The 27,404-nt window shown below is 46.9% G+C and overlaps 2 protein-coding genes across 4 annotated transcripts; one reads left to right on the plus strand and one right to left on the minus strand.

The window, feature by feature from the left end:
* Window positions 1–1,651: 1,651 nt before the first annotated feature.
* LOC118080923 (uncharacterized) lies at window positions 1,652–10,413 on the minus strand. 3 transcript variants are annotated; one of them, XM_035106955.3, is made up of 5 exons: window positions 10,003–10,413; window positions 7,010–7,123; window positions 5,063–5,095; window positions 3,773–4,447; window positions 1,652–2,635 (listed from the first exon to the last, which is right to left on the minus strand). In XM_035106955.3, exons 2-5 carry the CDS (start codon window positions 7,041–7,043, stop codon window positions 2,094–2,096), a joined length of 1,284 nt encoding a protein of 427 aa, XP_034962846.1. In that variant the 5' UTR covers window positions 7,044–7,123; window positions 10,003–10,413; the 3' UTR covers window positions 1,652–2,093. The 3 variants fall into 3 exon arrangements, with proteins under 3 accessions (XP_034962846.1, XP_034962848.1, XP_034962847.1); XM_035106957.3 differs by having other exon boundaries at window positions 3,773–4,752; window positions 10,003–10,199; XM_035106956.3 differs by lacking the exon at window positions 10,003–10,413 and adding an exon at window positions 9,690–9,833.
* A 744-nt stretch (window positions 10,414–11,157) lies between these two features.
* Window positions 11,158–27,404, plus strand: LOC118080918 (uncharacterized). The gene is made up of 7 exons (XM_035106947.3): window positions 11,158–12,232; window positions 12,408–12,573; window positions 12,700–12,820; window positions 14,627–14,715; window positions 16,568–16,688; window positions 18,482–19,084; window positions 20,121–27,404. Exons 2-7 carry the CDS (start codon window positions 12,559–12,561, stop codon window positions 21,053–21,055), a joined length of 1,884 nt encoding a protein of 627 aa, XP_034962838.3. The 5' UTR covers window positions 11,158–12,232; window positions 12,408–12,558; the 3' UTR covers window positions 21,056–27,404.

Consider the following 27,404-nt stretch of genomic DNA (forward strand, 5'->3'; position numbering starts at 1 on the left):
GAATCAGAATTCAAAATGACCGTAACATATTGGAGAACTGGAACTGCAAGCTAACAAAATGAATTTCAATAGGGACAAATGTAAGGTTCTGCACTTAGGTAGGAAGAACCAGATGCACAAATATAGGATGGGGGACACCTGGCTTACTAGCAGTACATGTGAAAAGGATCTAGGGGTCTTGGTGGGCCACAAACTTAACATGAGACAACAATGTGATGTAGCAGGGGGGGGGGGGAAGCTAATGCTATTCTAGGCTGTATCAACAGAAGTATAGTGTCCAGATCAGGGGAAGTCATAGTACCGCTCTATTCTGCCTTAGTCAGACCACACTTGGAATACTGCGTCCAATTCTGGGCACCACAATTTAAGAAGGATGTCGAAAAGCTGGAACGTGAGCAGAGGAGGGCGACCAAGATGGTCAAAGGTCTAGAAACTAAGCCTTATTAGGAGCTCTTAAAGGAGCTGGGAATGTTTAGCCTGGAAAAGAGGAGACTGAGAGGAGATATGATAGCCATCTTCAAATATCTTAAGGGCTGTCACATGAATGACAGAGCATGCTTGTTTTCTCCCACTCTGGAGGGTAGGACTCGAACCAATAGCTTCAAGTTGCAAGAAAGGAGATTCTGAGCAAACTTCAGGAAGAACTTTCTGACGGTAAGCACAGTTCAACAGTGGAACAGACTCCCACGAAAGGTGGTGGACTCTCCTTCCTTGGAAGTTTTTAAGCAGAGATTGGATGGCCACCCGTCATGGATGCTTTAGCTGAGTTTCCTGCATTGCAGGGGGTTGGAATAGATGACACTTGGGGTCCCTTCGAACTCTATGGTTCAATGGAACATAGGCATCCTTGAGCCAAAATCCAGGAAACTACAGCCTTATGAGCCTAATGTCCTTTGGATGCAAAGCGGTGTGGAAAATTACCGATGATGGAACAATAGCGGTGTGTGGTTGAGGATTGCGAAATCCTCTCCCTGCCCGGTGGGAGTGGCTGGAAGATAAGTATTTGGAAGAGCTAAGTGGCAAACATGGGAGAGGTTCCGCTTCTCAGATCTTCACGTCTCTTGCTTTGCAAACCACGCCCTGCTCAATTCCTTGCTTTTGAACATCACCAGGCTACACCTGTTGTTGATGTTCTGCTGCTATCCATGTCTGGTTTGGTGCCTCAAACAAGCAATTTTTCTGCTTACAAAAGGCGTTTGATGAAGAACACAAAAGGTCCGAAGCCTCGACTGCTGTGGAGAAAAACCTCAGGGCTGCTCAACGTACACAAAACAAAGAGCTACCCGTGGCAATTGGGAGGGAGCGGGTTGAAGGAAAACGAGAGGTGCTTCTGAAGACAATGCATTTTTATAACCTCTGAAATAAATCGCCAGAGGATGCACAAAAACAGTGTCTAAAAAGGATTATGTAAATGCATGCATGCTGCTTCTGTTGGTGGATATGAACCATAGGCTCCATTTTTAGAGATGGTTTAACCTTGACCAGATATGCAGGGTGGTAAGAACAGGAGAGAAAGACGCCACCAGAATCCCACCACGGACTCTTCTTTTCTCGAAAGGCAGAATGCTGAATTTGACAGAACTCCCATTTCTGACCCAGCGTAAGAATTCTCGGGATCTTAAGATGCTACCGGAAAACACGTGTTGAACAATTTGGAACAACAGTGCATCTTTATTTCTTTTTTAAAAGATTACCTTCTTACAGGTAGTCGGTAATGTGTTAAATGTAATTATTATTATTATTGTTATTATTATTGGTTTTGTTTAAAAAACTTGTACACGTGTACATCAAACACTGCATTCCTCTGGAAACAAAATGGAAGGGAAACAAATGCAGGTACACTTTTTTTTAAAAAAGGACACCCCCCCCCAATAAGAATAAATTTAAATGTACATTGCTGGCAGCCGTTTCCACACAACCGTTAACGCTGTGGGGAGACACACGTATAAATGTGGTGAAAACACATTCTAACTATGCAATAAGAAAAGCAATATATATGTTGTAACAAGAAGAACGAACAGCTGGAGGGATGGATTTTTTTCCCGCCCCACAATGAGACTAAAATGAGAAGGGCCTCTCGGCTGCGGCAGTTTTCATTTCATTCGCTTCCGGGGAGAGACGTCTCCATTGCTGGTGGCTGATTGCTGGGAAGCGAATGCGAGGCTGGAAGGGGAGGGGCAGGGCATCTCTTGGCCGTTTGAGGAGGTGGCCCCCGCATGCATCATGCTAGGGCCCGGGAAGTCGTAATACTGCGAAGGGTAGGGCGGACTGTATGACGTTCTGCCCCGTATGTCTTTCATAACTTCCAGGATGCCCTGCAACACGCTGGTCTGGCTGCTCAGCTGCTCCTTCAGCGTCTGATCGCTCGATTCCAGAGCGCTGACAAGCCTCCCAATGTCCTCCGCGCTCTGCTCCATCTCGTCTTTGCGGGCCGAGAGATCCTCCTTGTACGCACGCTCGAAGGAAGCCACCTCCTTGTGCGTGAGGTCAGACAGTGTCCGGACAAGTTCGCTGGTGGCCTGCGAGGTGACTTCCATCAGTTCCTTCAAGGTGTCCCCCCTCCTCTTCCTCTGCCGGCAACGGAGGTTGCGCATCCTCTCGGCGGCCGTCAGCGGTCGAGGGCGCAGGTTTGGCGCTGGAGGGGCAAACACCAGAAAGCAGGCTGAACAAAATGACGAATAATGCGACTTCGCGAGTAAGCTGGGCCATGGCAAGCCTAGTACTGCACGTTAATCTAAAACATTCACACGTGCACACGGCAAGCTCCAGATTCCACACAAAGCCACCCTAAAAATGTTTTTTTAAAAAGCCAGATTCTGCAACTCGGCAGCACTGTTGGATTTCTGCAGATGTCTATATATTTGCTTACCTGCCATACAACCAATTCTGTTAAGCAGAGAACTCCAGCTCCATCCCCTGAACTTTGAAGCTCAGCGCTGTTACAACTTCAGAAATCTCACCAGGTTTTTTCCCCAAGCATAATATTACCCATCCCAAATGGACGGAGGATTTGATTCCCTGGCTGCTGAAATTAAAGCTGTGTTTCTCAAGATCAGAAGACGGCATTTTTTTTTAGCCGCGGGCCGGTCCACTGTCCCTCAGACCTTGTTGCGGGCCGAAGAAATGGCACTGGGGGAGGGGAGCTGGAAGAAGAGGCGAGGGGCCAAGTAGCCCTCAGCCCCACCCCCAGTCGCTGCGCTTACCTTCCCAGGGGCTGCCGCTGCCGCCACCACCACTGCTTCTTTTGGGTAGGCAGACTGAGCTTGTCCGCTCCGCTCTCTGGCCCACAGGAGCACCAGAGCAGCGGCGGTGGAAGAGGGAAGATGAGCGACGCAAAAGGGCTGGCTCCGGAGAGGGGCTGCTTAAAAGGGCGCTCAGCCAGCCCCCTTCCTCCTCTAGGCAGGGCGGGGAGAAGCCAGGAGGGAGAGAGGGAGGAGGCACCGCCACGGCGTGTGTGTGAGGGAGAGGGTGGGGAAATGGAATGGCACAGGGGGAAAACGGTGCAGCCCGAATGAACAGAATCCCCACGTCGATCCATGGGCCGGATCCTGAAGGCAATTGGGCCTGATCCGGCCCGCAGCCCTTAGTTTGCCAACCCCTGCTCAAGATCCTCAGACTTCACTCCATTGCTCTGCATTTGGAAACAAGTGCCTGTGATAAAGCAACCCCACCCTGTCCCAAAATTACCCAACCTGTCCAGAAGATCATGGACAAGTGTAACAAACCATGTACCATACCAAAGCCCACCCCCAAAATTCCAAACAAAACTCACCAGAAATCGAGTCATTGGATGGCAATGGATCTGTCGGAGTGCCAGGGCCGCCACTGCCGTCCATGGATATATCAGAGTTGGCTGCCGGAGACCCCACTTGGTTTTCCATGTTGGCTTCACTGTGCTGCGACCCAGCTGACTCTGGCAAGAGCAAGCAGTCCCCGTCCGGCTCTTCAAAAGTCCCTTTGTCGCCTTTCCCAACCGAGGAAGGTGGTTCGTAGGCAGGGTCCTGAGTCTCCCTGTGTTCCCGGCGCCGGCGGTCCACCGGTGGCCGCGCGTTGCTCCCTGAAAGCCGCGGAACGACCAGGTTTTGCTTGATGCAGAGGAACCGGTTGAGCTCTTCGTAGTACGGCCACACTCGGCGCCCGTGGCCGGCGTTGCTGTTGCCGTCCACGATCTCTTTGAAGCCACGCCGCAGCACTTTGGCCCGTTCGCGGCACTGCTCCCAGTCCCGGTTGTAACCCCGGGCTCGCATTTCGTCCGCGATCCACTGGAACTGCGCGACCGTGCGGTAGTTGGACGCCAGGGCACTCTGCACAGCGTCGTCGCCCCAAACCTGGATGAAGGCCCGGGTTTCCTCGTCGGTCCAAACGGGCTGGCGCCTCGATTTCGTGGCAGACGAAGAGCCCTGCGAAGAAGCTGCCATTGTGCCGTGGTTCGGCATCGGCACCGTCTCTGGAAGGGTATCAGACAACATGGTGTGCTCCGAGGGTGACCCGGCCGATATTGGCGGCAGGAATTTGTTTTTAAAATGGCAGCAGGAAACTTTCTCAACTGGGGCGCAGTAAAAAGAGCACTAGCGGGAAGGAGGGGGGGTGCAACAAGGAAGCTCCTAACGATAGAGTGCGGATAGAGAGAGGCAGGACGCTCTGTACAATGCACTCTATGGTCACGCTGGCAACTCCCCCGCTGAGACATGTGCACCTCCCACAAACGTTACGAGAGACACACGTCTCGCATCTTTGTTCCCGCAAGTTGGCCTGCAAAGAAAACACGTGTGACCTCGAGGAAATGGCACGGGAGTCTGCATTCCGACATGCGAAAAAAAAGATACGTGACAACGGTGCGATACACGTGTCTAGCGTAACGTGTGAAGCGATCTTAAAAGCTCCATCCCTCTTTAACCTCCACTATTCTAAGCCCCTGACCAGAAAAAAAACCCATATATTAAAAACAAAGGTAAGGAAAATTTTCATAACGTATTCCAATCACGCAACAGTTAAGAGCAGCTTTCTAGACACACCTGCCTTTACCCTGGCCTGATAAACATGCAAAAGAACAATTACTCACCTGTGTAACTGCCATCTGTTGAAATGTAGGCCGCTCGGGGAGAAAAGAGAAATAGGCAAAATTAGAGGTGAAGACTTCTGGATCTCTTATGAGCAATACTGGTGGGAAAAGGTGAAAGTCACGAGGAAAATGCAATCAATGTAACAACTATCCCACGGGACCAAAAGCGCTGGAAATGTGGTTTTTTGAAACAAAAACGAGATGAAACAGATTTTTAGGAATCTAAATTTTACACCAAATACCCATTAAAGCCAAAATAAAAAACTACAAGCTGGTGCTAGGGTTTGTTCTGAATAATTGGAATTCTGATTTCACTGTTAAGAAGCAGTCACCGTATAGTTCACTTGGCTGAGCAAACTCTGAAGTGTTGCTCAATCCAGAAAAGCACCATCCTTTTGATCGTGGGCAAATGCCATCTCAGCTGACTGAAAACCAACTCAGATGCTACAAGGTATTAAGCTCCTCCTTCCAAGGTGTTTTGGAACTCCTCCCACTAGACAGGCTGCTTTCCATAGTAGGCAACAGGCAGCAGTGGCTTCTCGTCTATGAAGAGCAAGGATCTCATCCAGGTAACCAGACAAGGAAACTTCTGTACCCTTTAAGATTCGGTGTGCTTTTGCCCTCATCTATGTGCCACAGATATGCACAGGGGGGGGGGGGGAACCCAACTGTTGTGGGCTTGTAACTTGTATGACCTTATTTGCAAAGCTGCCTTCAAGCACTCTCAACTCACCTTGCTCTGTGCTCCTGGGAACAGCAGTTTCAGAGTCACTCTCAAGTAGCTCTAACCTCCTTTTTTGTGGACCAGTAGAGGCTGACTCTCTGCTAACAAATGGGAGAAATCTCTTCCCATTGGCTTGTGAAAAGCTGTCAGCGGGGGGAGGCAAGTTCACCAACAGGACAGCAGCTGCCAATGCCGGTTGACATGGGGTGTCTCCTCCTTCCAAATGCTCCATGAATTTGTGGAAGGATCCACTAATCGCAATTTAGAATTATTAGGGTCCACTTTTCGGGTGCACGTCCACTACAGGAACCATTTCGAAACATATCTAAGCACTCCTGAGTCTTCACAGTGCCTGCATTCATGCATCATGTGAAGCTCCCTGGTCTTTTTAGATTAGTGCAACATGACAACCAAGCCAAGGGTTGGCTTAGCATGTTGGCTCAACCAGGGATCACGGCTGTCAGGGCCGTCTCTAAGCCTGGGCCAGGGGGCGCAATGCGCCAGGGCACCTGGCCACCAGGGGCGCTGCTGCACCAGACAGCTGATGTTTGCGCTGCTGCACCAGACAGACGACGTTTTAGAAGGACCAGGGCCGTCTTAAGACTTAAGCATATCCGCTGCGGCGGACGGAGAAGGCGGCTGGACCCGGCCGAGGGTGCCTGCCGAGGCGGAGGAGCAGCGGCGGCAAGAAACAAGCCATGGCCGAGGTGGCAGGAGAAGGCGGCAGGGTTGTTTGGAAGCGAAGGGCTCCCCCCGTCCTTGGCCGGCCCAGCCGAGCCTGCCCCTTCCAGGGCCTTGCCCACCTTCCCCGCCCGGCAAAGCGCAGCAGCCGCCAGCGGGCAAAAGTATCCTGGGAGGGACGGCAGAGTTATTAGCCCGCTCGCCGCCTGTGGGCACCAAAAACGCCCCAAGCCAGAGCTGTAGGGCTAGAGAAACACTGGGAACTGGGGGGGGCAGGAGGGATATTCGCACCACGGCACCGGATATGCTTAATACTGTTCTGGCTACGGTAATTTAACCATGATCTGTACCAAACGGCTACATATCACGGTAAAAGAGGAGGAACCTTAACCATGATACCAGGTTCAGTAGATACACTAGGCTTAGCTACCTAAGCCCAGGGAGGAGGAAGGTGGTTTCAAGCTCCTTGCTGGGATCCAACGGGTTTGTGCTTACCACCGGGACATGCAGAACCATTCCAACGAGACGTAAGAGATCCTTACCCAAGGAAGACACATCCTCGCCATTCTCTTCCATGATCTCTCTAGATGCCCCTTCTCACTTCCCCTCCCCCCCTCCTGTGCTTTGAGCAGAGTCTTCAGGAAGGCGTTCAGCCCCTGCAACAGACAACAGAAAAAGCCCATTAAACCCCACTGCACAAGCCCCCAAGCAGAGGTCACTGATTCGGGGCACTGATATTGCTGTAGAGCCTAGCAGAAGAGTTTTTCAACTTTTGGCAGGGATAGGCAATCCACTTCCTTCAAGCATAAATGCAAAGGCAGAAGGCATTGAAATTAGGGCTGAAATCCTTTACTCTCACTTGAGAGGACACCGCGCTAAACACGGCAGATTTAGCACACAGGACTGGGCTGGAACTGACTTATTGCCTTTCCTATACCAGCAGGGCGTTGCCTGTTAAAGCTTTTGCTACAAACAAATTAAGCTTCAGATGACTCTTAAATTGGGTTTGTCAGCTGGCACTTATCGATGTGTAGGCTCTATTTACGACCAGCAATACAGTAACAGTAGTGTCAAAACTTTCTGTACTAATTTCTTACAAGCACCCAAGGCCATCTAAAGTCAAACAAACTGAAATGAACTGTAAACACGGAAAAGAGCTACAAATCACATAAACATTGTCGGTTACATTTTATTGGTTTTTAAAAAAAACTTTTATTGTACACCTACTCTGGTTTTGTTAGTGAGGAACAGCAGTATGCAGATAATTTTAAACAAACAATAAAAGAATAAGGTATCAATATATATATATGTAGTAATTTACTATTTTCTTGTTACCTAATTAGGTCCAAATGTCTTACATTCAGAAACATAAATACATTATGCCATATAGAGATATCATATAATTTAAGTAATAAAAAAGGAATATGAGTATGATGACAAATGGCTGCTATTCTCTTGGCTTAGGTTTCTCTCCCCCAGCTTCCTCTTTTGCTAAGTCCAGTTTATATATTTTAACTCTGATGCTCTGATGATGTTATAAACATTGTTTTTGCTTATATAATCCTACTCACAAAAATGATTCTCTATTTTATTAACATCACAGCCTCAGCACACAAATATTTCTTCTTCTTTTTTGCCAGAGCATGCAGTATAAACAACTCATGTTTGGGGCTGTGCAGTATCTAGATGTCTGTCTTCTCCCATGTAAAGTCCTACTTATTTAGTAGCTACACTCAACAGGCATCAACTTGTGACTGCCCTAATTCCTTTGCTTGTATTCTGTTGAATTTATATGAAAACACTAAACCAACATAATCTGATATTTACCATAATTCTTACTTTAATTCAGGGGTCAACAACCTTTCTGAGCTTAAGGACACATTTGCAAAGCGGAGAAACAGTTGTGGGCACCACAATCAAGTTCACACCACAATCTACGTATTCTACAACAGAATGCTCTTTTCAAGCCTAAGGGTGCCATGAAAGGTCTCTGTGGGACACATGCACCCATGTCGGCACACTTTGCCTTAATTGTACCAACTTCTGGGTTCTTCTTTTCCCAGTTAATACAGAGTCACGAAGAGTCAGACACGACTAAACGACTAAACAACAACAACAACATACTGGAGTGCTTCGATTCCACCTTTTAGCAAGCTCCAATTTTAACATTAACTTCTTCTACAAAACAGTTTTCCGAACTCAGGGATAAAGATACACTTTTGCTCTCGATTATTTAATCTCACTCATAACAAGCTGCAAAAGTCATTAGAGAGCCTTTAGAATGATATATTCTCTCCCACTCAGGTAGCCAGAATCTTTATTCTTTTTGCTGTCAGCACCTACTGTCAATGACCTACTTCAGGCATCCCCAAACTCAGCCCTCCAGCTGTTTTGGGACTACAATTCCCATCATCCCTGACCACTGGTCCTGTTAGCTAGGGATGATGGGAGTTGTAGTCCCAAAACAGTTGGAGGGCCGAGTTTGGGGATGTCTGCTTTATAGGGTTGTTGTAAAGATTCCTAAGCAATGTATGAGCACTGAGAAGTCTATTATTAAACTGAGAGTGGTGACACCAATTGTGTCAGTTTTGGCCTCCCCAGTTTGGCTTTCCCAGCACCTTTGCTGTGGTTCTTTTCAGCAGCAGGTAAAGACCGGTTTAGAAAACATTTTCCATGTCCCTTAAATCTTTTACACTCCTATCATCTCCCTCCGGATTTGCACTAGCCTGCTTTTCCCTTTCCTTTTATGGCTTCACAACAATCCACTGCCAGGAACTTCTGCTATTAAGGACACAGCACAGAGAAGTGTCAAGAAACTGTTAAAAAACCAAATAACCCGAGGGAGCGATCGCTGTAGCGTCAAGGCCGGGAAGTTCCACCTTGCAACTCGAGCCATCATTTCCCACCCTGACCAGGGGAGGAGAGAGAGAAAAAAAAAACACAAATAAAGCTGATGCCAGGGCATGCAATAATTGCAGCGGTTATTTATGACTCACTTCCCACTCCCACCCGCCTTCCTCAGCGCGATGGGAAAGGGGGGGGGGAGAGATGTGTGCCTCCAAAAAGCCGGAAGTGGCGGCAGTGCAAAAGCCTGACACAACCCACCCCAAGACACATTCACACGTACACCCGTCCTCGCTCGTGCAACCGCCTCCCCTGCTCTTGCAAGGTCCGAATAAATAATAATAATACGGTAATAATAACAACAATAATATCTTTTACTTGGGTCGTTCTCCCGGGCATCCCCTCTCCCTCATTTCTCCGCCTCGGGGGCCATCGGGGGATCTTCCCAAAGAGACAAAAGGCGGGCTCCACAAGCAGGGTCTCCCTTTTCTTTTAACCCCACCCCACCCTTTGCTCTCTCTCCCCCTCCCCACGACCCTCCCCCCAACATTCCCCCACCTCCAACCCCGCCCATTCCTTGCACCTCCCCTCGGATCTCTTCTCTCTCCCCCCCCCCCACACCGCCCCGCTTTTAAAAACACAACTGCAAGTATGGAAGAAAGCCCGAAACTCCGCCGGGGCCTCCACCTACAGCCAAGGGCTCTCGGAGGACGCGGAGAGCCTGGAGCTGGGTCGCTTCCCCCCCGCCGCCGCCTACGCCGCCGCCGTCCCCCGGAAGAGTCCCCGCTGCTCGGGCGGCCTCAGGAAGAGCTGGCGCCGAGGCCTCTTTAGGCTGCAACAAACCCCAATATGGTGGCCGCGCAGCTGCCGAGGCCGGAAGTCAGCCGCTGATCGAGGCTTCGGAGCGGGGAGCGAGAAGAGCGAGAGTGGCAGGAAACGGGGGCAGGCGGCGGAATCTCTCCTCCGCCGGGAACAGCGGCCTCTGCTGGCGGGAGACCGGGGAAGCGCCGGGCGAGGACCAGCCGCTGGCCGGGCGTGAAGGACGTCCCCGTTTTCATCGGAGAAATGTTGGAGGGCGTGGGACCCCGGAACCATCTGAAGGCAGCCCTGTATAGGGAAGGGGTTAAAAAAATAATTCTTTTTAATGTTTTGTTTTATTTTGTTTTTATATACGTTGGAAGCTTCCCAGAGTGGATGGGGCAACCCAGTTGGATGGGTGGAGTATAAATAGTACAACAACAACAACAACAACAACAACAACAACAACAACAACAACAACAACAACAACAACAACAACAACAACAACAACAACAACAACAACTGAATAGAATGTCCCTATGAGTATAAATAGTAAAATCATCCTCATCCTCTTCATCAAATCTTAGAGTTGGAAGGGACCCACGGGTCATCTAGCCCAACCCCCTGAATTGCACAAATCTCAGCTAAAGCATCTATGGCAGATGAAGGATCCATGACACCTGTGAAATGATAATAATAATAATAATAATAATATCCCTATTTTCATCAGAGAAATGTTGGAGGGTATGGAGTTATGTGACCTCGAGCCATCTGCCCTGTACAGTATAAGGAAGTTTTTTTAAAAAAAAGATTTAATGTTTTATTATGTTTTTATATATGTTGGAAACTGCCCAGGGTGGCTGGGGCAACCCCGTCAGATGGGCGGGGTATAAATAGCATAATAATAATAATAATAATAATAATAATAATAATAATAATAATAATGGAATAGGGCATACCATCAAAATGCAGTATTTCACAAGAAATGACAGGGTAGGTATGGACTGCTGATAATGTGTGTCCACTGCTTCCCAAATCAGCAGTGCGAATACTGGTGTGAATACTCTGGAAGGTGTCTGGAAAAGACCACGTGACTATTTTAAGATCTTTCCAGAAAGAAGGTGTTTTTGAAAGTTCTTCCCTTAATCAGGACTATCGGCATTTAATGCACGATTAAGAGAAATCAGTCACACAAACAAATGCAAATCTGGATCATTTTAATAGTTTTTCCATTTCATTATTAATCTATATATACTCTGGAAATCAAACTGAAGGACAACTTCTGTTTCCCACCTGAAAGTGCGGGTGTCCTATGTTTTCAGCATTTCCCCAACCAGTTAGTAACAACCTAATTTTAAAAACAGAGCAAGGGAGACACAAGTACGGTACTCTATTCTTGACAAATCCATGCTAGCTTCTACTAATCACAGCATTGCTTTCAAGATGTTTACAGTCTGGCTGACTGCTTTATAATTTGCTGTAGCATCTTTCCTGGTATTATAGTTGCACTGATCTCTTGTTTTTCCACCCCTTTCCCCCCAGTCAGAGCTGCCTAGCCGGATAGTAAATACTGTCAAATCTGTTTCATTTGCAGCTGTTCTGGTGCAGTAATGACTGAATGAAGACAACCAGTGGGGCATTTACATATGTGATGAAGCCACCTTACACCCTTGGAGGGTGGAAACTGTGTGTGCATTTTAAATTTAAACAAATAGTCAACCACCCTCCACTCATTTCAGAAGCTAGTGCAAAAATAAGGACGGCTGGCAAAAGCAAATCCCCTCGCAACCAGTGCCATGTTTGCACATTGACAGCAGAGGGCTCTGGTGTTTGCGAAGCAGGAGAGAGAGGCAACCCTCTCTTCTCACACAACCCTGCTCTGCAGGCAGAGGTGGAACTGGGTTTAGCTGAGGCAGCGGCTGCACCTTCCAAAAGGGGATTTGCAAGAACCATCTTACCGCCAGCCTTCTTTGCAGCCCTGTTGCTTCAGACCGAAAACTCCCCTGGGTTCTGTAGCTGTTGGTTTTGAATGAAAAGAGAGGCATGGGCAAAAGAGAAGGGCTGAGCTTCTGCTGCAAAAAGGAGCTGTGAAAAGTAACAGGACTGCGTATTTACCACCTCTAGTTAGTAGCATCTTCTTCACACATCAGTACAGACAAAACTGTATTGGGGGGAAATACTGTAATAATGTGTGCTTGTGTGTCTCGTTTATATTCTCTAGTTGCATTCCCTTAAGGATTTCTGCCTTTTGTTTATCCATTTTCTCTATTTAACATATTTTTTAAATCCTGCCTCTAGGAGTTCACGGTAGAGTACAAGCCCCACCAAGGCCAGCCCCACCCTTAGGCACACTGAAGCAGCTGCCTCGGGTGGTAAATCTCCAGGAACCCTTCTGACCCTGAGAGGCGGCAGAATTTCATTTTGGCTTCCTTTTGGTTCACCCAGCACCATGGCGCTTCCCCAGGTAAGCAGTTTTCTATGGGAGGGCTGTGCTCTGGGTAGGGGAAGAAAAACCACAAGGGTGGGAAGAAAATGGGATTGTGATGGTTACAAATAATAACTCTTGACTATTGTACTGTATACAATGCAGGTGACTTTTGAGGAGGTGGCTGTGTATTTCACGCAGCAGGAATGGGCCTTGCTGGATGCGAACGAGAGAGCCTTATACTGGGATGTCGTGCAGGAGAACTACGAGCATCTGACTTCACTCGGCAAGTGCTCTGCCTAGTGTTAAAAGCTTGGCTTAGTCAGATGCATGCAGGGTTGTGGTCGTTTTTTCAAGGACCCAGCAAACAAGTTAAAGGAAACCCTGTTCTTTATCTCTCAGGATGTTCTAAAACACACCAGAGCCATACATTAATTTTGTTAATACAACCTTACACTCATTCCTATTCTAAGGAATGTTTTGCTATGTTTTGTATGTGCTGTAAGCCGCCCAGAAACCCAGCCAGATGGGCAGGGTATAAATAATACAATTATTATTATTAAGGCTCAGGGTAGGTTATACCTGAAGGAGCATCTCCACCCCCATTGTTCTGCCCGGACACGGAGGTCCAGCACCGAGGGCCTTCTGGCAGTTCCCTCGTTGCGAGAAGCCAAGTTGCAGGGAACCAGGCAGAGGGCCTTCTCGGTGGTGGCGCCCGCCCTGTGGAACGCCCTCCCATCAGATGTCAAAGAGAACAACAACTACCAGATTTTTAGAAGACATCTGAAGGCAGTCCTGTTTAGGGAGGCTTTTAATGTTTAATAGATTATTTTATTTCATTTTTCTGTTGGAAGCCGCCCAGAGTGGCTGGGGAAACCCAGCCAGATGGGCGGGGTATAAATAATAAATTATTATTATTATTATTATTATTAACAATAGGCATAAGCCAATTGTAGTTACCCATTTGATGGCAGTGCTGAAATGATCATCTTCATGCTGATGATATGTGGAGACAGAAAGTGTTTTCCTTTTTTTATTATTTACTAGCTGGCCCTGCCACGCGTTGCTGTGGGTTATTTGTGTGATTTCCCCTACCCTGTGCCGATCCATGACGTAACCCTGTGATTCCTCCCCTCCCCTCCCCTCCCCGGCTTATCCCTGTGAATCCTCCAACTCTGTGCCTTGATATATGCCAATTGGCTTGCTTTGATGCCATGCTTATCTGTGGGCCTGAGACGCGTGGTTATTACTCTAGGGAGGGGAGCTATCCGTAAGACTTGGAGTCTTGCCACCTATGCCTTCCTGGGCAGGTGAATCAATGGGAGGTTCTGGCCCTATTGGCTTATGCTGTCTTTGGGATAAGTAATGCATAAATGCTTTCCGGGGTGCAGACAAGACATGGCACTTTCTCTCTGGTGTGGTGTCTGTCCTGGGTCTGTAAAGGCAGCAAGGCTCTGCAGGCTGTGGCTGGATCTAGACACATCACAAAAAGTGTTTTGGTTAAACAAACACGTTGTAAACACCGCAAAGGGAAATCACGCTGGCGAAAGACTGGACTCCACAGCGCCGTCTGGTGTGTCACAGTGTTATAACGCACATAAAGCGCTTTTTCTTTACGAATGTAGCTGAGTCCTGTGTTGTAAGTCGACACTTCCTTCTAATACGGCACTGGAACTGATCACCCTGACATCCTTCTATGGTATCCCTTCACCAAACCACCCTTGCAAACCCTCCTTTGCGCCTATAAATCAGGACATCCCATAGGTCAGGCATAGGCAAACTCCGGCCCTCCAGATGTTTTGAGACTACAATTCCCATCATCCCTGATCACTGTCCCTGTTAGCTAGGGATGATGGGAATTGTAGTTCCAAAACATCTGGAGGCGCCGGAGTTTGCCTATGCCAGCCATAGGTTGTATGTGCCAAGCCCCTCCTCCTGGGTTTTTCTTTGAAACCTACCTTTAAATATCTAGGTCTGACAGGTAGAGACAGGGTGTTCCTGCAGGGTTTTGGTCTCATGGGGTTGAAAAGAGGGTGGGGAGCAAAGTCATGAGGCATGACGTGTAGACAGACAGCTCTTCTCTAATCTCCAGGTGTCCTCCTCACCCCAACAGATGGCAGGATTTCATCTTGGCTTCCTTTGGCACCCTCCCACTCTCCTGTCACCATGGAAATTCCCCAGGTAGGCCGGAATTTGCAGGTGGGCCTGTTCCACGAAGTGGACAGGAAATACACACCTGTAACATCTACATCTGGAGATGTAATGAGGTCGAGGGTATGTTCTTTCGTATGTGGTGGACCTGTAAAAGGGTAAAAGAGTATTGGGAAATAATTTATAATGAATTGGGGGGCGGGGGGGATGTTTAAAAGCACCTTTCCCCCCAAAAAAACAACCGCAACCAGAGTCTTTTTCGTTGGGGAAAATTCAGATGGATATTCCCAGGTGTCAATAAAGGTTATTTATGGACGCCACTATGGCGGCCCGTGTGTTGTTAGCCCAAAAATGGAAAAACAAACGATGGCCCCATCTAAAGAAGAATGGCAAATTAAACTGTTGGAATATGTGCAGCTTGCAGATCTTAACTTATAGATAGAATAAGATAACGAGAAGAACGTTCGTTTAAAGAAGATTGGAAAATGTTTATTGAATATATGGGGGATAATTGTGTATACTTGAAAACCTTGGCAGCGTTAAGATAAATTCACAACAGTGTGAATAAGTTTTGATGGACGAAACAATGAAATTCTGAATGGTTCAGTTTATATAAAATATGCAGGGATTTATGCTATGCAAAATGAACTATGGAAAGAGAAGAAGGGAAGTCATTGATATTTTAAGGTCATCTAAATGAATATTCTAAATTGCAAGACAGATTTTTTTTTATATATTTATAAATACGCAAGTGTTGAAAGAAAATGGGTGCCTCACTCTTTCCTTTTCACCTACGTGAAAGATAAGAAGGCAAAGGACCAGGGGTAGCCTGGTTGAGAACTTAGGGTACTTATGTCATTGCTTCCCTAAAGTGCTCTGGGATTTGTAGATGTGAGGAGATGGAGGAGGCTAGGAGACTGTCTTATACCGAGTCAGGCCATTGGTTCATCTAGCTCAATATCATCTATGCTGATTGGCAGAGGCCCTCCAGGGCTTAAGGGAGGAGCATTCCAGAGCTGTACCTGAAGACACCAGGAATTGAACCCGGGACCTTCCCCGCTGGGCAGAGGATTATCCTGTGGCTGCAACACTTTCACAAGATGATAAATCACAGGTCGGGAGCAGCAGTTAAAGCAGATGCAACTAAAAGCACACAAGGACTATAAATACAGCGGTACCTTGGTTTTCGAACGTCTCCATTGACGAACATTTCGGAACTCGGACGCCATAAACCCAGAAATAAATGTTTCCCTTTTTGAACACGCCTCAGAAGTCGAACGGCTTCCGCTGAGTGTATATGTTATTTTTTTCAATTTTCTCCATTAAATTTGCAGATCGCCCTTTGCAGGGCGGTTTTCGAACGTTTCGGAACTCGAACCGTCTTCTGGAACGGATTACGTTCGGAAACTGAGGTACCACTGTATTTTTAAAAAACCAATAATATTGAAAACAGCACTGAAAACATTTTCAATTTTGTTTCTTTTTTTTAAGAATAGCACCCATCCTGCCACAAATGCCAGTTAGTGGCCAAAGGCCTATTGGAACAAAACAAAAAAAAGTGTTTGCCTGCTGGTGAAAGGAACACAGGAAGGGAGTTTTCCACTTGCCAGGTCAGTTAAGCCAGTGTAGGTCTATACAGGCATGTCTGCAGTAGACCAGTTTCAGATCTTCAGAAACAAGCTATCAGACGGGCTTCTTAGGTAGCTTTCAATGCCAAGCACTGAAGGAGTTTGTTACAAGGCTGTTGGAATTAGCCCTGTGCTGAGATTCTTGATGCATGGGGAGAGGGTGGAAACAAAGACAAAGAAACTAACTAATTGTGGGTGGTGGCAGAGGAGGAATTCTTAAAGAAAAGTAAATATACGAACCCTTTAAAATGCAGGTGGCTTTTGAGGAGGTGGCTGTGTATTTCACCGAGCAGGAGTGGGCGTTGCTGGATGCGAGCAAGCGAGCGCTTTACTGGGACGTCATGCGGGAGAATTACGAGGGTTGGGCTTCACTGAGTAAGTACAGTCATACCTCGGTTTAAGTACGCCTCGGTTTGAGTATTTTCAGTTTAAGTACTCCGCGGACCCATCTGAAACGGAATAATCCAATTTCCATTACTTTCAATGGGAAAGTTTGCTTCAGGTTAAGTACGGACTTCCGGAACCAATTACACTCATACCTCGGGTTAAGTACGCTTCAGGTTGAGTACCCCGCGGACCCGTCTGGAACGGATTAATCCACTTTCCATTACTTTCAATGGGAAAGTTCACTTCAGGTTGAGTACGCTTCAGTTTAAGTACCCCACGAACCGTCTGGAACGGATTAATCCACTTTCCATTACTTTCAATGGGAAAGTTCACTTCAGGTTGAGTACGCTTCAGTTTAAGTACCCCACGGACCGTCTGGAACGGATTAATCCACTTTCCATTACTTTCAATGGGAAAGTTCACTTCAGGTTAAGTACAGACTTCCAGAACCAATTGTGTTTGTAAACCGAGGTACCACTATATCCCGCCTGATGTCTCTTCCTTTATTAAACACTTGAGCCCTGACATCTTAAACTGGATTTGCTTTTCTCTGCTACTTTTTAGCTTTATTGCTAATGCTTTGGGATCGTGAATACTGCCTTGGGCGTTTGTCACCTTTGAAGGTGACCTGGAAACTAAAATTAATCCAGAATGCGGCAGCTAGACAGGTGACTGGGAGCGGCCGCTGAGACCACATAACACCGGTCTTGAAAGACCTACATTGGCTCCCAGTACGTTTGCGAGCACAGTTCAAAGTGTTGGTGCTGACCTTTAAAGCCCTAAATGGCCTCGGTCCAGCATACCTGAAGGAGCGTCTCCACCCCCATCATTCTGCCCGGACACTGAGATCCAGCACCGAGGGCCTTCTGGCGGTTCCCTCGTTGCGAGAAGCCAAGTTGCAGGGAACCAGGCAGAGGGCCTTCTCAGTGGTGGCGCCCACCCTGTGGAACACCCTCCCATCAGATGTCAAAGAGAAAAACAGCTACCAGATTTTTAGAAGACATCTGAAGGCAGCCCTGTTTAGGGAGGCTTTTTAATGTTTAATAGATTATTTTATTTCATTTTTCTGTTGGAAGCCGCCCAGAGTGGCTGGGGAAACCAAGCCAGATGGTCGGGGTATAAATAATAAATTATTATTATTATAATTCAAAGTGTTGGTGCTGACCTTGAAAGCCCAAAATGGCCTCGGCCCAGTATACCTGAAGGAGCATCTCCACCCCCATCGTTCAGCACTGAGGTCCAGTGCCGAGGCCCTTCTGGCGGTTCTCTCACTACGAGAAGTGAAGTTACAGGGAACTAGGCAGAGGGCCTTCTCGGTAGTGGTGCATGCCCTGTGGACGCCCTCCCATCAGATGTCAAAGAGAACAACAACTATCTGACTTTCAGAAGACATCTGAAGGCAGCCCTGTTTAGGGAAGTTTTTAATGTTTGAAGTTTTATTCTGTTTTCAGTGTTCTGTTGGGAGCTGCCCAGAGTGGCTGGGAAAACCCAGGTAGATGGGTGGGGTATGATGATGATGATGATGATAAAAGTGAGGGTCGATATGGGGGGGTGGTAGCCAACAAAGGGCTTCTGCTGGGACAAATCCTCTTGGCTGTGCGATGGAAATCCCCCCTCCTCTGCCTACAGCCCTAAATCTATTCCTAGATTGTCCTCCGAACATCCAAAGCAGATTTGAGGCAGGTGCAGGGAGAGAGGCGAGAGCAGAGGAAACCTGACTTGGCTCTACCTTTTCGGCTGTTCCCGCCATATTGCCTAATGTCCAGACTCTTTCTTTGCAGGTGGCTGCTATCCGCAAGAAAACCTTAAATCTACAGAGCCTTGTGGGAGATATTCCCAAGAGAGGGACTCTCCAAGTCCCCATCCCTGTCACAAGGAGGAGAAAACACCAGCGGAGAAGTCGGGCGAAATGACCCAGTTCAAAGGGGGCACCAGCGCTGCAAAATGTCATCCGGTCGACATGGGAGAAAGGAAGGATTCCTGTCCCAAGTGTGGGAAGAGCTTCTGTCACAAATCGGCACTCACTGCACACCTGAGAATCCACACGGGGGAGAAGCCGTACCAGTGCCACGAGTGTGGGAAAAGCTTCAATCAGAGCTCAGCCCTGACTCAGCACCAGAGAATCCACACCGGGGAGAAGCCCTTCGTCTGCCTCAGCTGTGAGAAGAGATTCAGTCAGAGCTCAGCACTCACTCAGCACCAGAGAATCCACACCGGGGAGAGGGCTTTCGCGTGCCTTGATTGTGGGAAAAGCTTCATTTACCAGTCGGCTCTCATACGCCACCGGAGAATCCACACGGGAGAAAAAGACTACAAGTGCCCTGACTGTGGGAAAGGCTTCAACCAAAGCTCCAACCTTATTACACATCAGAAAATCCATAATGGTAGGGAAGTGTGGCTAACTGCCCCGTTCATGTGTTGTCCTCTGAGGCCTGTTAATCATTCTCCTTTGGGTTATAACAAAATGGATTCACTGACATGTTATATCTCACTGTAGAATGTCCAGAGCATGGAAAGAAAATATTGTGATCCTGTAACTCACATGCATGGGGTGAATAGCAAAAGAATCCAGCTGGGTGCCTGGATTCAAAATGTGGGGCTAAACTCACTCTTCAGCAGGTGAAATCCCTCAGTTGCCGAGTTTAAACTCACAGAAGTCAAGCAGCGGTACAGTGCGGCTAAATGTAGGCTGTTGAACCTTTGAACAGAGGAGTTTTGTCCTCTTTCCACTCTTTTGCAATGTTAAGTAAGTTTAAAATGTTTTCCTTACAAAAGGTTTCAAAGGTCAGATTCATGCCTTTATCCAAGTGGCGCCAAGGAGAACACATGCAGAATACTAATAGGTAGAAAGTACGAAAAGATAGCTTCAAGCTCATGCTCTAAGCTTGGAGCAAGGCTTAGACACGTCTTCCTTTGTAAGTTACATGGTGAGGAGAGAGACGGAACAGGAAGAGAAGGCTTCCTCCCTTGTCGGAGAACAGGGGGCATGACCTAGCTGTGTCTAGGAATCCAGCTCTGCTGTCTTAACCCTTTCATGCACCAACTAGCACTTTCCGACTGCAGTTCCCACACAGAGGACTTCACATGCATTATGGTCACGTGCACACCATATATTTAAGCACTAAAATACTACTCTAAACAACTACGGCTTCCCCCAAATAGTTAAGGGAGCTGTAGTTTCTTAAGGGTCCTGAGACTCCCTGTGCCCCTCAAGGAGCCACAATTCCCATAGTGATTTAACAATCAATTCTTCTTCCCAGGGGACTCTGGGAATTGTAACCCTCTCAGGGAATAAGGGTCTCCTAACAACTCTCAGCTCTCCTTGGCACACAGATTGCTAGTTGCTGACTCCTGTTTTAGGTATTTCTACCCTACGTTTTGCATTCTCTCCCTTAACCTTTTCTTCTTCATATCCTATAGGGATACCTTGCAGGAGCAAGAAGAAGACGCCTCAGCAGCAAGTTTCTAAGCCATTAGAACCACCTGGAATACTTTGTAGGGCATTACCTCACAATCCTCAAGTGGAAAAAGAGATTCGGAACCAGGGAAGTTTGCAGAGAAACCCCTCAGAGCAGGCCCAAGATCAAGCCGTTTCTAGAACAGGTAGTTTCATATCTCAGAAAGATGTCGCGATAAAGACAAGGCCCGCTAGGGTTAAAAGGCCACTCGTATGTCACGACTGTGGAAAGAGCTTCAAGTACAGTTCCCATCTGGTTAACCACCTGAGAATACACACAGGAGAGAAACCTTACGTCTGCCCAGACTGCGGGAACAGGTTCATCCAGAGCTCAGCTCTCAAGAGGCACCAGAGGAGCCACAGTGGCGACAGACCCTATGAATGTTCCGACTGCGGGAAAACCTTCAGCCGGAACTCTCACCTGGCGAAACACCGAGTGATCCACACGGGAGAAAAACCGTACGAGTGCCTTGAATGCGGGAAAAAATTCAGCGTCAAAGTGAACCTAGTGATTCACCAGCGGATTCACACGGGAGAGAAGCCATATATGTGCTTGGAGTGTGGGAAACGCTTCAGCCAGCAACCCCACTTTATGATCCACAAGAGAATCCACACGGGAGAGAAACCTTACCAGTGCCCCGAATGCGGGAAAAGCTTTCGTGTGAGTTCGCACCTTGTCGCACATCAGAGAGTTCACGCGGGGAAGACGTCGTTCATATGTCCGGACTGCGGGAAAAACTTCAGCGGTAGCAAGCAGTTTATTCAACACAAGATGTCCCATCTCATTGAAGAAAGCTATCCGCTGCCCATTGCAGTGGTAACCATTAAGAGTGACCCATTTGCTCCCGGTTCTGTGGGTCTGGAAGGCAGTGGCTACAGACCTGGAGCGAATCAGTGAAGTCCTGGCTGCGTTGGGCTAAAACAAAGAAAGGGGACACTGTGATAAACCCTGTCTCATAACTGCAAATGGGGAGGTCCTTTCTTCAATTGGAGCCTGAAGGGAAGGTGGCTGGAAAGAGGCATTGTCACTAAAACTTCAAACCTTTTTGCTATAGTTGAGAGCCAAATATACCAGATAGAGTGTTAGGTTTGGCCTGGTTTGGACATGGCTACTTGGCTATGATGCTTGCTGGTGACCTTGGACCAATTGTCGTGTCAGCCTAACCTACCTCACAGGGTTGTTAGGAGGATGAAATGGAGAAAACCTTATTGTATAGACCAGGCATCCCCAAACTGCGGCCTACAACTCCCATGATCCCTAGCTAACAGGACCAGTGGTTGGGGAAGATGGGAATTGTAGTCCAAAACATCTGGAGGGCCGAAGTTTGGGGATGCCTGGTATAGACCATCCCGAGTTGCTTGGAAGAGAAAGATGAGGATACAAATACAGTCGTACGCTGGTTCTCGAATGGAATCCGTTCCGGAAGTCCGTTTGACTTCCGGAAACCAAGGCACAGCTTCTAATTGGCTGCAGGATTTTCATGCACTCCATCGGAAGCCGCGTCGGACATTTGGCTCCCAAAAAAGTTCACAAACCGGAACACTCACTTCCGGGTTTGTGGCATTCGGGAGCCAAAACGTTTGAGTCACAAGGCGTTTGAGAACCTAGGTACGACTGTACAATAAACAAGCAAGCAAACCATGTACCATTCCCAGACATCAGGTAGAATTGTCAGGTGACCCCCTTCCCTATCTGCGAGTACCATCAATGGATGGTGGTTTCCTGACTAGGGTCACATTTAAAGCATAACAATCATGGCTTCCCCCAAAGAATCCTGGGAGCTGTCATTTGTTAAGAGCACTGAGAGTTGTAGGGGACTGCCTATTCACCTCACAGAGCTACATTTCCCAGAGTTCCCTATGAAGAGGGAATTATGGTTAAGCCACTCTGAGAACTGTAGCTATGTGAGGAGAACGGGGGGTCTCCTAAGAATTCAGCAGCCTTAAGAAACTACAGCTCCCAGAATTATTTGGGGGAAGCCATTTAAAAGTGCCATGGCCTTACTTAAATGCATGGTGTGAATGTGGCCTAGATTGTCTGGACTACTGTGCTCTTTCCAAGCGGCAGGGAGCATAAAGCGGGGCTGAGCATCCTGAAGTCCTTTTTATTTTATTTTCCAAATAATATTTCTTGATTTTCAAACATTTCAGCACAAAAGCAAAAAAAAGCAAAAATAAAAATAAAACATAATCAAAAGAGAAAAAGAATGGGAAAAAACCCATATCAATTCTTACATTAACTTGACATTGTAGACTTCCTCTATTTCTCCCACACTGGGTCCATTTTTAAATCTAAATTAAGCAATTTTCCTTTATCATCTTAAATCATTCTAATGCAATTTTTCCATTATCTCACAACCAATTCTAATCTACACAACGGGGGGACGGGGGGACGGACATCAACTATCCTCAACCTATAATTCATTAATTAATCTAAATCTAAATTTATTTTCCCATCCATCTCTAATTCTTCCTTTAGCCTCACAATTTATACCCCCAAAATTTTCCATACATTCAAATATTATTTCTTCTAATAACCTTTAACCACTTTTATCTAATTCTACCCCCCTTCCCCTGGACTCCGGATCTCCCAGATGCACCAACCAGCTCCATAAAACGTTCCAGTTTCAGACCATCTTAATCGATCACCCTATTCCCACTCTTTCGCCACCTATCCACCACTCTCCCTTCTTTGTCCCCTGCTGCCCCCCCCATTTTCTAACTGTAGCACAGTACCATCCAGCTATGTTTCCACTTTTCAGCCCTATCTCAATTTTTATTCCAGTTAAGCTCAGGCCCCAGCATAGATCCTGCTCTCCCTGTCTCACTGGGAGGACATTATTCCATGCTGGTTCTTCTTTGAGGACTCCTTGAATCGAACATAAGTCTTGTTCCCCCTCTCCCACTGGGGGGACAATATTCCATACTTCTTCCTCCTCTTTTTTAAGTTCAATTATATTTTCCAGGACTGATGGATCTTCCTTCTCTTCTGTAAAGCCATTTCCATTGTCCCCGGCTGGTGCTTGTTCATCTCGCTTCACTTCATTCTCTACTGAAACCAATCCACCTTCACTTTCCACACAGTTCTGTCTTATTTTGCGAATCTGTAAATTATTCTGCCGCAATTCATCTCTCACATCCAAAATCAGTTCCAGAAGTTTTTGATAGTCCACAAAGTCTAAAGAGCCAGATGATGTTGTGTCTACTCACATCCTGCTCGTCTCAAATTCCATGGGAACTGCACAAATTACAATGCAGGAAGTGGTGCTGTTCACATTTCCAAACCTCAGAAACAAAGTTTACATCCGATCTGATTATCAACTCTCATTTTTAATTCTTGTTCATATTTTCAAAATCTTATGTCAATTTCCGAAAAGAGCATTATCAAACTTCTTGTACACAGCCTTATATTTGCACTCTCTTCAAAGTTAACAGTTCTCAGCCTCAAAGAGGTAAACAAATTCCTTCCTATTGTGATGTCATAATGGCGGCTGGCTGATCCCTCCAGGGACCCGACTCTAGTTCCCGGGGGGCTTTTCCCAGTCCAACTTAAAATTTTTACAGGGGTTTTAATATACTCAATCCTTCTCCCCTTTACCCTGCCTCAGGGGGAAGGTTTTAAGTCCAATCCTTGGAAGTTATTAAATTCCTGTCAAACTCTCCCACTGCAGGCAAGTTAACTGCATCACCGTTCTCTCAATGGGGGAGACCGACTTCCTTTTTCAATCTCCTCTCGTGGCCAATTCTTGTCAATTAATTTTTTAAAAAATTTCTTTCCCTTACCCACGGTGTCCAATGTCTTCAAATCCTTTGTATTGGGAAAAATCCACTGCTCCTCCGCTGCCGGCTCAGAGCTTCGCTCTGTGAGGGAAGCAATTTGCTCGAAAATGGCACCTGCAACTCTGCACTTCGCTCGCTCTCAGGGCTCTTAAAAGAGCTTACCAGGGGGGCAGAGGAGTCACTTTTGGGCGCAGCCGAGCTCTCACGTCCCCAGAAAGCTCAATCTGGGGTTTTTTATTGGGGGTCTGCTGCGCTCTTGCAGCTCCCCCTCCCTCACAGTTCCAGGAACCTCTGAGCTCGAGGATTCCTCGCCGATCAGCGCTGGCAGTAGACCGGAAGTCCTGAGCATCCTGAAATCCTTGGCCTAATAATCTCATATGGGTGGGAGGAGCCTGGATGGAGAGAAGGAGGCTGGTGGTAAATGAGAGGAGAAACCCGAAACAGATGATGTGATGGAAGGGGGAGAAGGGGAGTCCCCTACAAGTGTGGGAATGTTCAGGGAGGCAGAAGAGGATATATTGTTTATTAATATCCTTCCTAACTTGTGCCCATTTTAAAATGCACAACAGATAGCTGGTTGCAGGCTTGTGTGAGCCTCTCACTATCATACAATTCAGTATTGAATTGTATGTTCCTGGTAAGTTCCCTTTTATCCCTCTTAGAATCATAGAGTTGGAAGAGACCACAAGGGCCATCCAGTCCAACCCCCTGCCAAGCAGGAAACACCAGCAAAGCATTCCTGACATATGCCTCTGCTTAAAGACCTTCAAAGAAGGAGACTCCACCACACTCCATGGCAGCAAATTCCACTGCCGAACAGCTCTTACTGTCAGGAAGTTCTTCCTAATGTTTAGGTGGAATCTTCTTTCTTGTAGTTTGAATCCATTGCTCCGTGTCCACTTCTCTGGAGCAGCAGAAAACAACATTTCTCCCTCCTCTATATGACATCCTTTTATATATTAGAACATGGCTATCATATCACCCCTTAACCTTCTCTTCTCCAGGCTAAACATGCCCAGCTCCCTAAGCTGTTCCTCATAAGGCTTCCTGTCAATTCCTGATGTATATCCTATATTTGAAATAAACGTACATAACTTGGTAAGAATCTCTATATCGATTATCTAATATATTGTTATCTCCTAGCGCATCACGGTAAGAAGTTGAAGTTTGTCCTAATTCTTCCATTCTCCAGGGTCAATCAAAAGCTTGCATAGACAGTGAACCTTTGCTATACCTTTGCACGTATGATATGTATCTATCCCATTTTTCCGTAAATTTCTCCGTTGACTTGCCTCTCAAGCAATTTGTTAAGTATGCCATTTCTACTAATTCCTGCATTTTACCCTGCCAGTCAATTACTGTGGGAACCTCCTGTTCCTTCCTTCTCTTAGCCACCAGTAATCTGGCCGCCGCTGTTGCATAAAGAAAAAATTCCTTCACTGAGCTCGGAATGTCCTTTCCTACCATACTTAACAAGAAAGCCTCTGGTCTTTTAGGAAACAGGATACCCAACATTTTCTTCAATTCATCATATATCAGGCCCCAAAATGCTTTAATCTTCCCGCAAGTCCACCACATATGATATAAATCGGCGTTACTCCCCCCCCCACACACCTCCAACATACATCCGATAAATTTTTATAAATCTTTGACAATCTGGTGGGGGTTAAATACCATCGAGGTTGTAATTTCATCTTATTTTCCTTAATGTTAATTCCTTAACTCGCGGTGAAATTCATATTTAGTTCTGCCCTTTCTCTGTCCCCTGTTCGCATTTCACCATCTTCCCCTCTAAGTGACCCCACTGTTTCCTTGTGCTTCCTTTTGCTACGGACATACCCATAAAAGCCCTTTTTGTTGCTTTTAACCTCTCTAGCAAGCCTGAGTTCATTCTGTGCTTTAGCTTTTCTGACTTTGTCTCTACACGTGCCGGCTATTTGTTTGAATTCCTCTCTGGTGGTTCCCCCCCTTTTCCCATTTTTTTGTACATTTTAAATCTTAACTCAGTTAAAAGTTCTTAAAAGAACAAACACACAACAACCTTATTTAAAGTCAATGAAAATTGTTTACTCACGCCAGTTCACAGTTGGATCCCTCAAGGCAGACTTAGTTACAAATATGTACATGTGGATCTACCCCATATGGAGGGATGATCCCAGCCTCTGCTAGCTGAGAAGCTAGCAGGGCAGTCCAAGCTAGAAGCCGGCCAAACGAAGATGGAAGTGAAAAAGAGAGCGGCAGCATGCCTTGTCCTTTTGTTACCTGGACAGGTAAGGCCACGCCCACCTCTAGTCACATGCAAAGGAAGGATGTTCCAGCCCAGAGGAAACAGGAAGTTTTCGACTGGCTGGACCAAACATTCCCCCTGCATGTCCACTCTAGGAAAACAAGGAATGTTGTGTTTGACTGCTCTCAGTGGATTACATCCCACAACAAGTGATCCGTTCAGACCTACCGTATATTCTCTCTACAAAGTGTCTTCCCCACTGGTGCGTAAGGAGGGAGGACATCAGGGGAGATGGAGGAGCAGCAGCAAAACCTCAAGATTTATAATGGCACTTTCCTTTCTCATCTTTGCCACCATGCTTCAGATGGTAGAGGGAACTGCAAAAGGACAGGCACCAGGGAACCAGAAGTCGCGCTGCAGCCATTTTGGAACTGGGCAGAGCAGCATCAAAAGTCGCTTATGAGCATGCTCCACCCAGTTCCAAAATAGCCGCCGCGCCAAAATAAACCGGGGGGAAACAAAAAAATCCGTTTTTTCGGCTGGGGACAGCTGGAAAAACTGGGGTTTCCCGGGGGAAACGGGAGACTTGGCAGCTATGGAACCAACCTAGTGGCGAGCCAGAGAACCAAAGCAACTTGTAGGTAGGGATGGGGAAAGTGGGGGTGGTGAGATTTTAAGAGAAAGGAGGGCCCATAGGTGAGCAGAATCCTGCCCCTCCTACCACGGGAGAGAGGGACACACCAAGTCTCTCCTCCAGGAAAGAGGTAGGTTTGGTTGGGGTTCTGGAGGATATACTTAGGATTTGACTGCCCCATGCTCATTAACTCAGCTGGGGCGCATCTTAACCCAGGCCGTTTGAAAAAACACCAAAGGAGGCTGGAGGTAAAACGCCAGTGTTTCCCCTGAAACGGGTACTTGTTTACCTTTTCCTTTACCTTTTGTGTTTGCTTCCTGCTCCTGAAACAATAAATCAAGCTTCATCTTCCTCACTAGTTTGATTCAGAAACTGTATTGTTTATGACTACGAAAAAGGAGCCAGGGATTAAAAAATTGCGATTCTGTGAGTTAGTTAAATTTAGTCTGATTCAGAAGCACACACCCCACCGCCCTTTTTAAGTAGACCAGAGCTAACAGTTTAAAATTATTATTGTATTTTGAAATTTATTGCTACGCAGAAATCGTCGTTACTGGTTGGCATATGAATGCTGTTGGTTAATAAAATTAAAATGATTCTGTTTAA

Source organism: Zootoca vivipara, chromosome 2 (genome assembly GCF_965207765.1).
Source record: "Zootoca vivipara chromosome 2, rZooViv2.hap1.1, whole genome shotgun sequence".
Classification (NCBI taxonomy): Eukaryota; Metazoa; Chordata; class Lepidosauria; order Squamata; family Lacertidae; genus Zootoca; species Zootoca vivipara.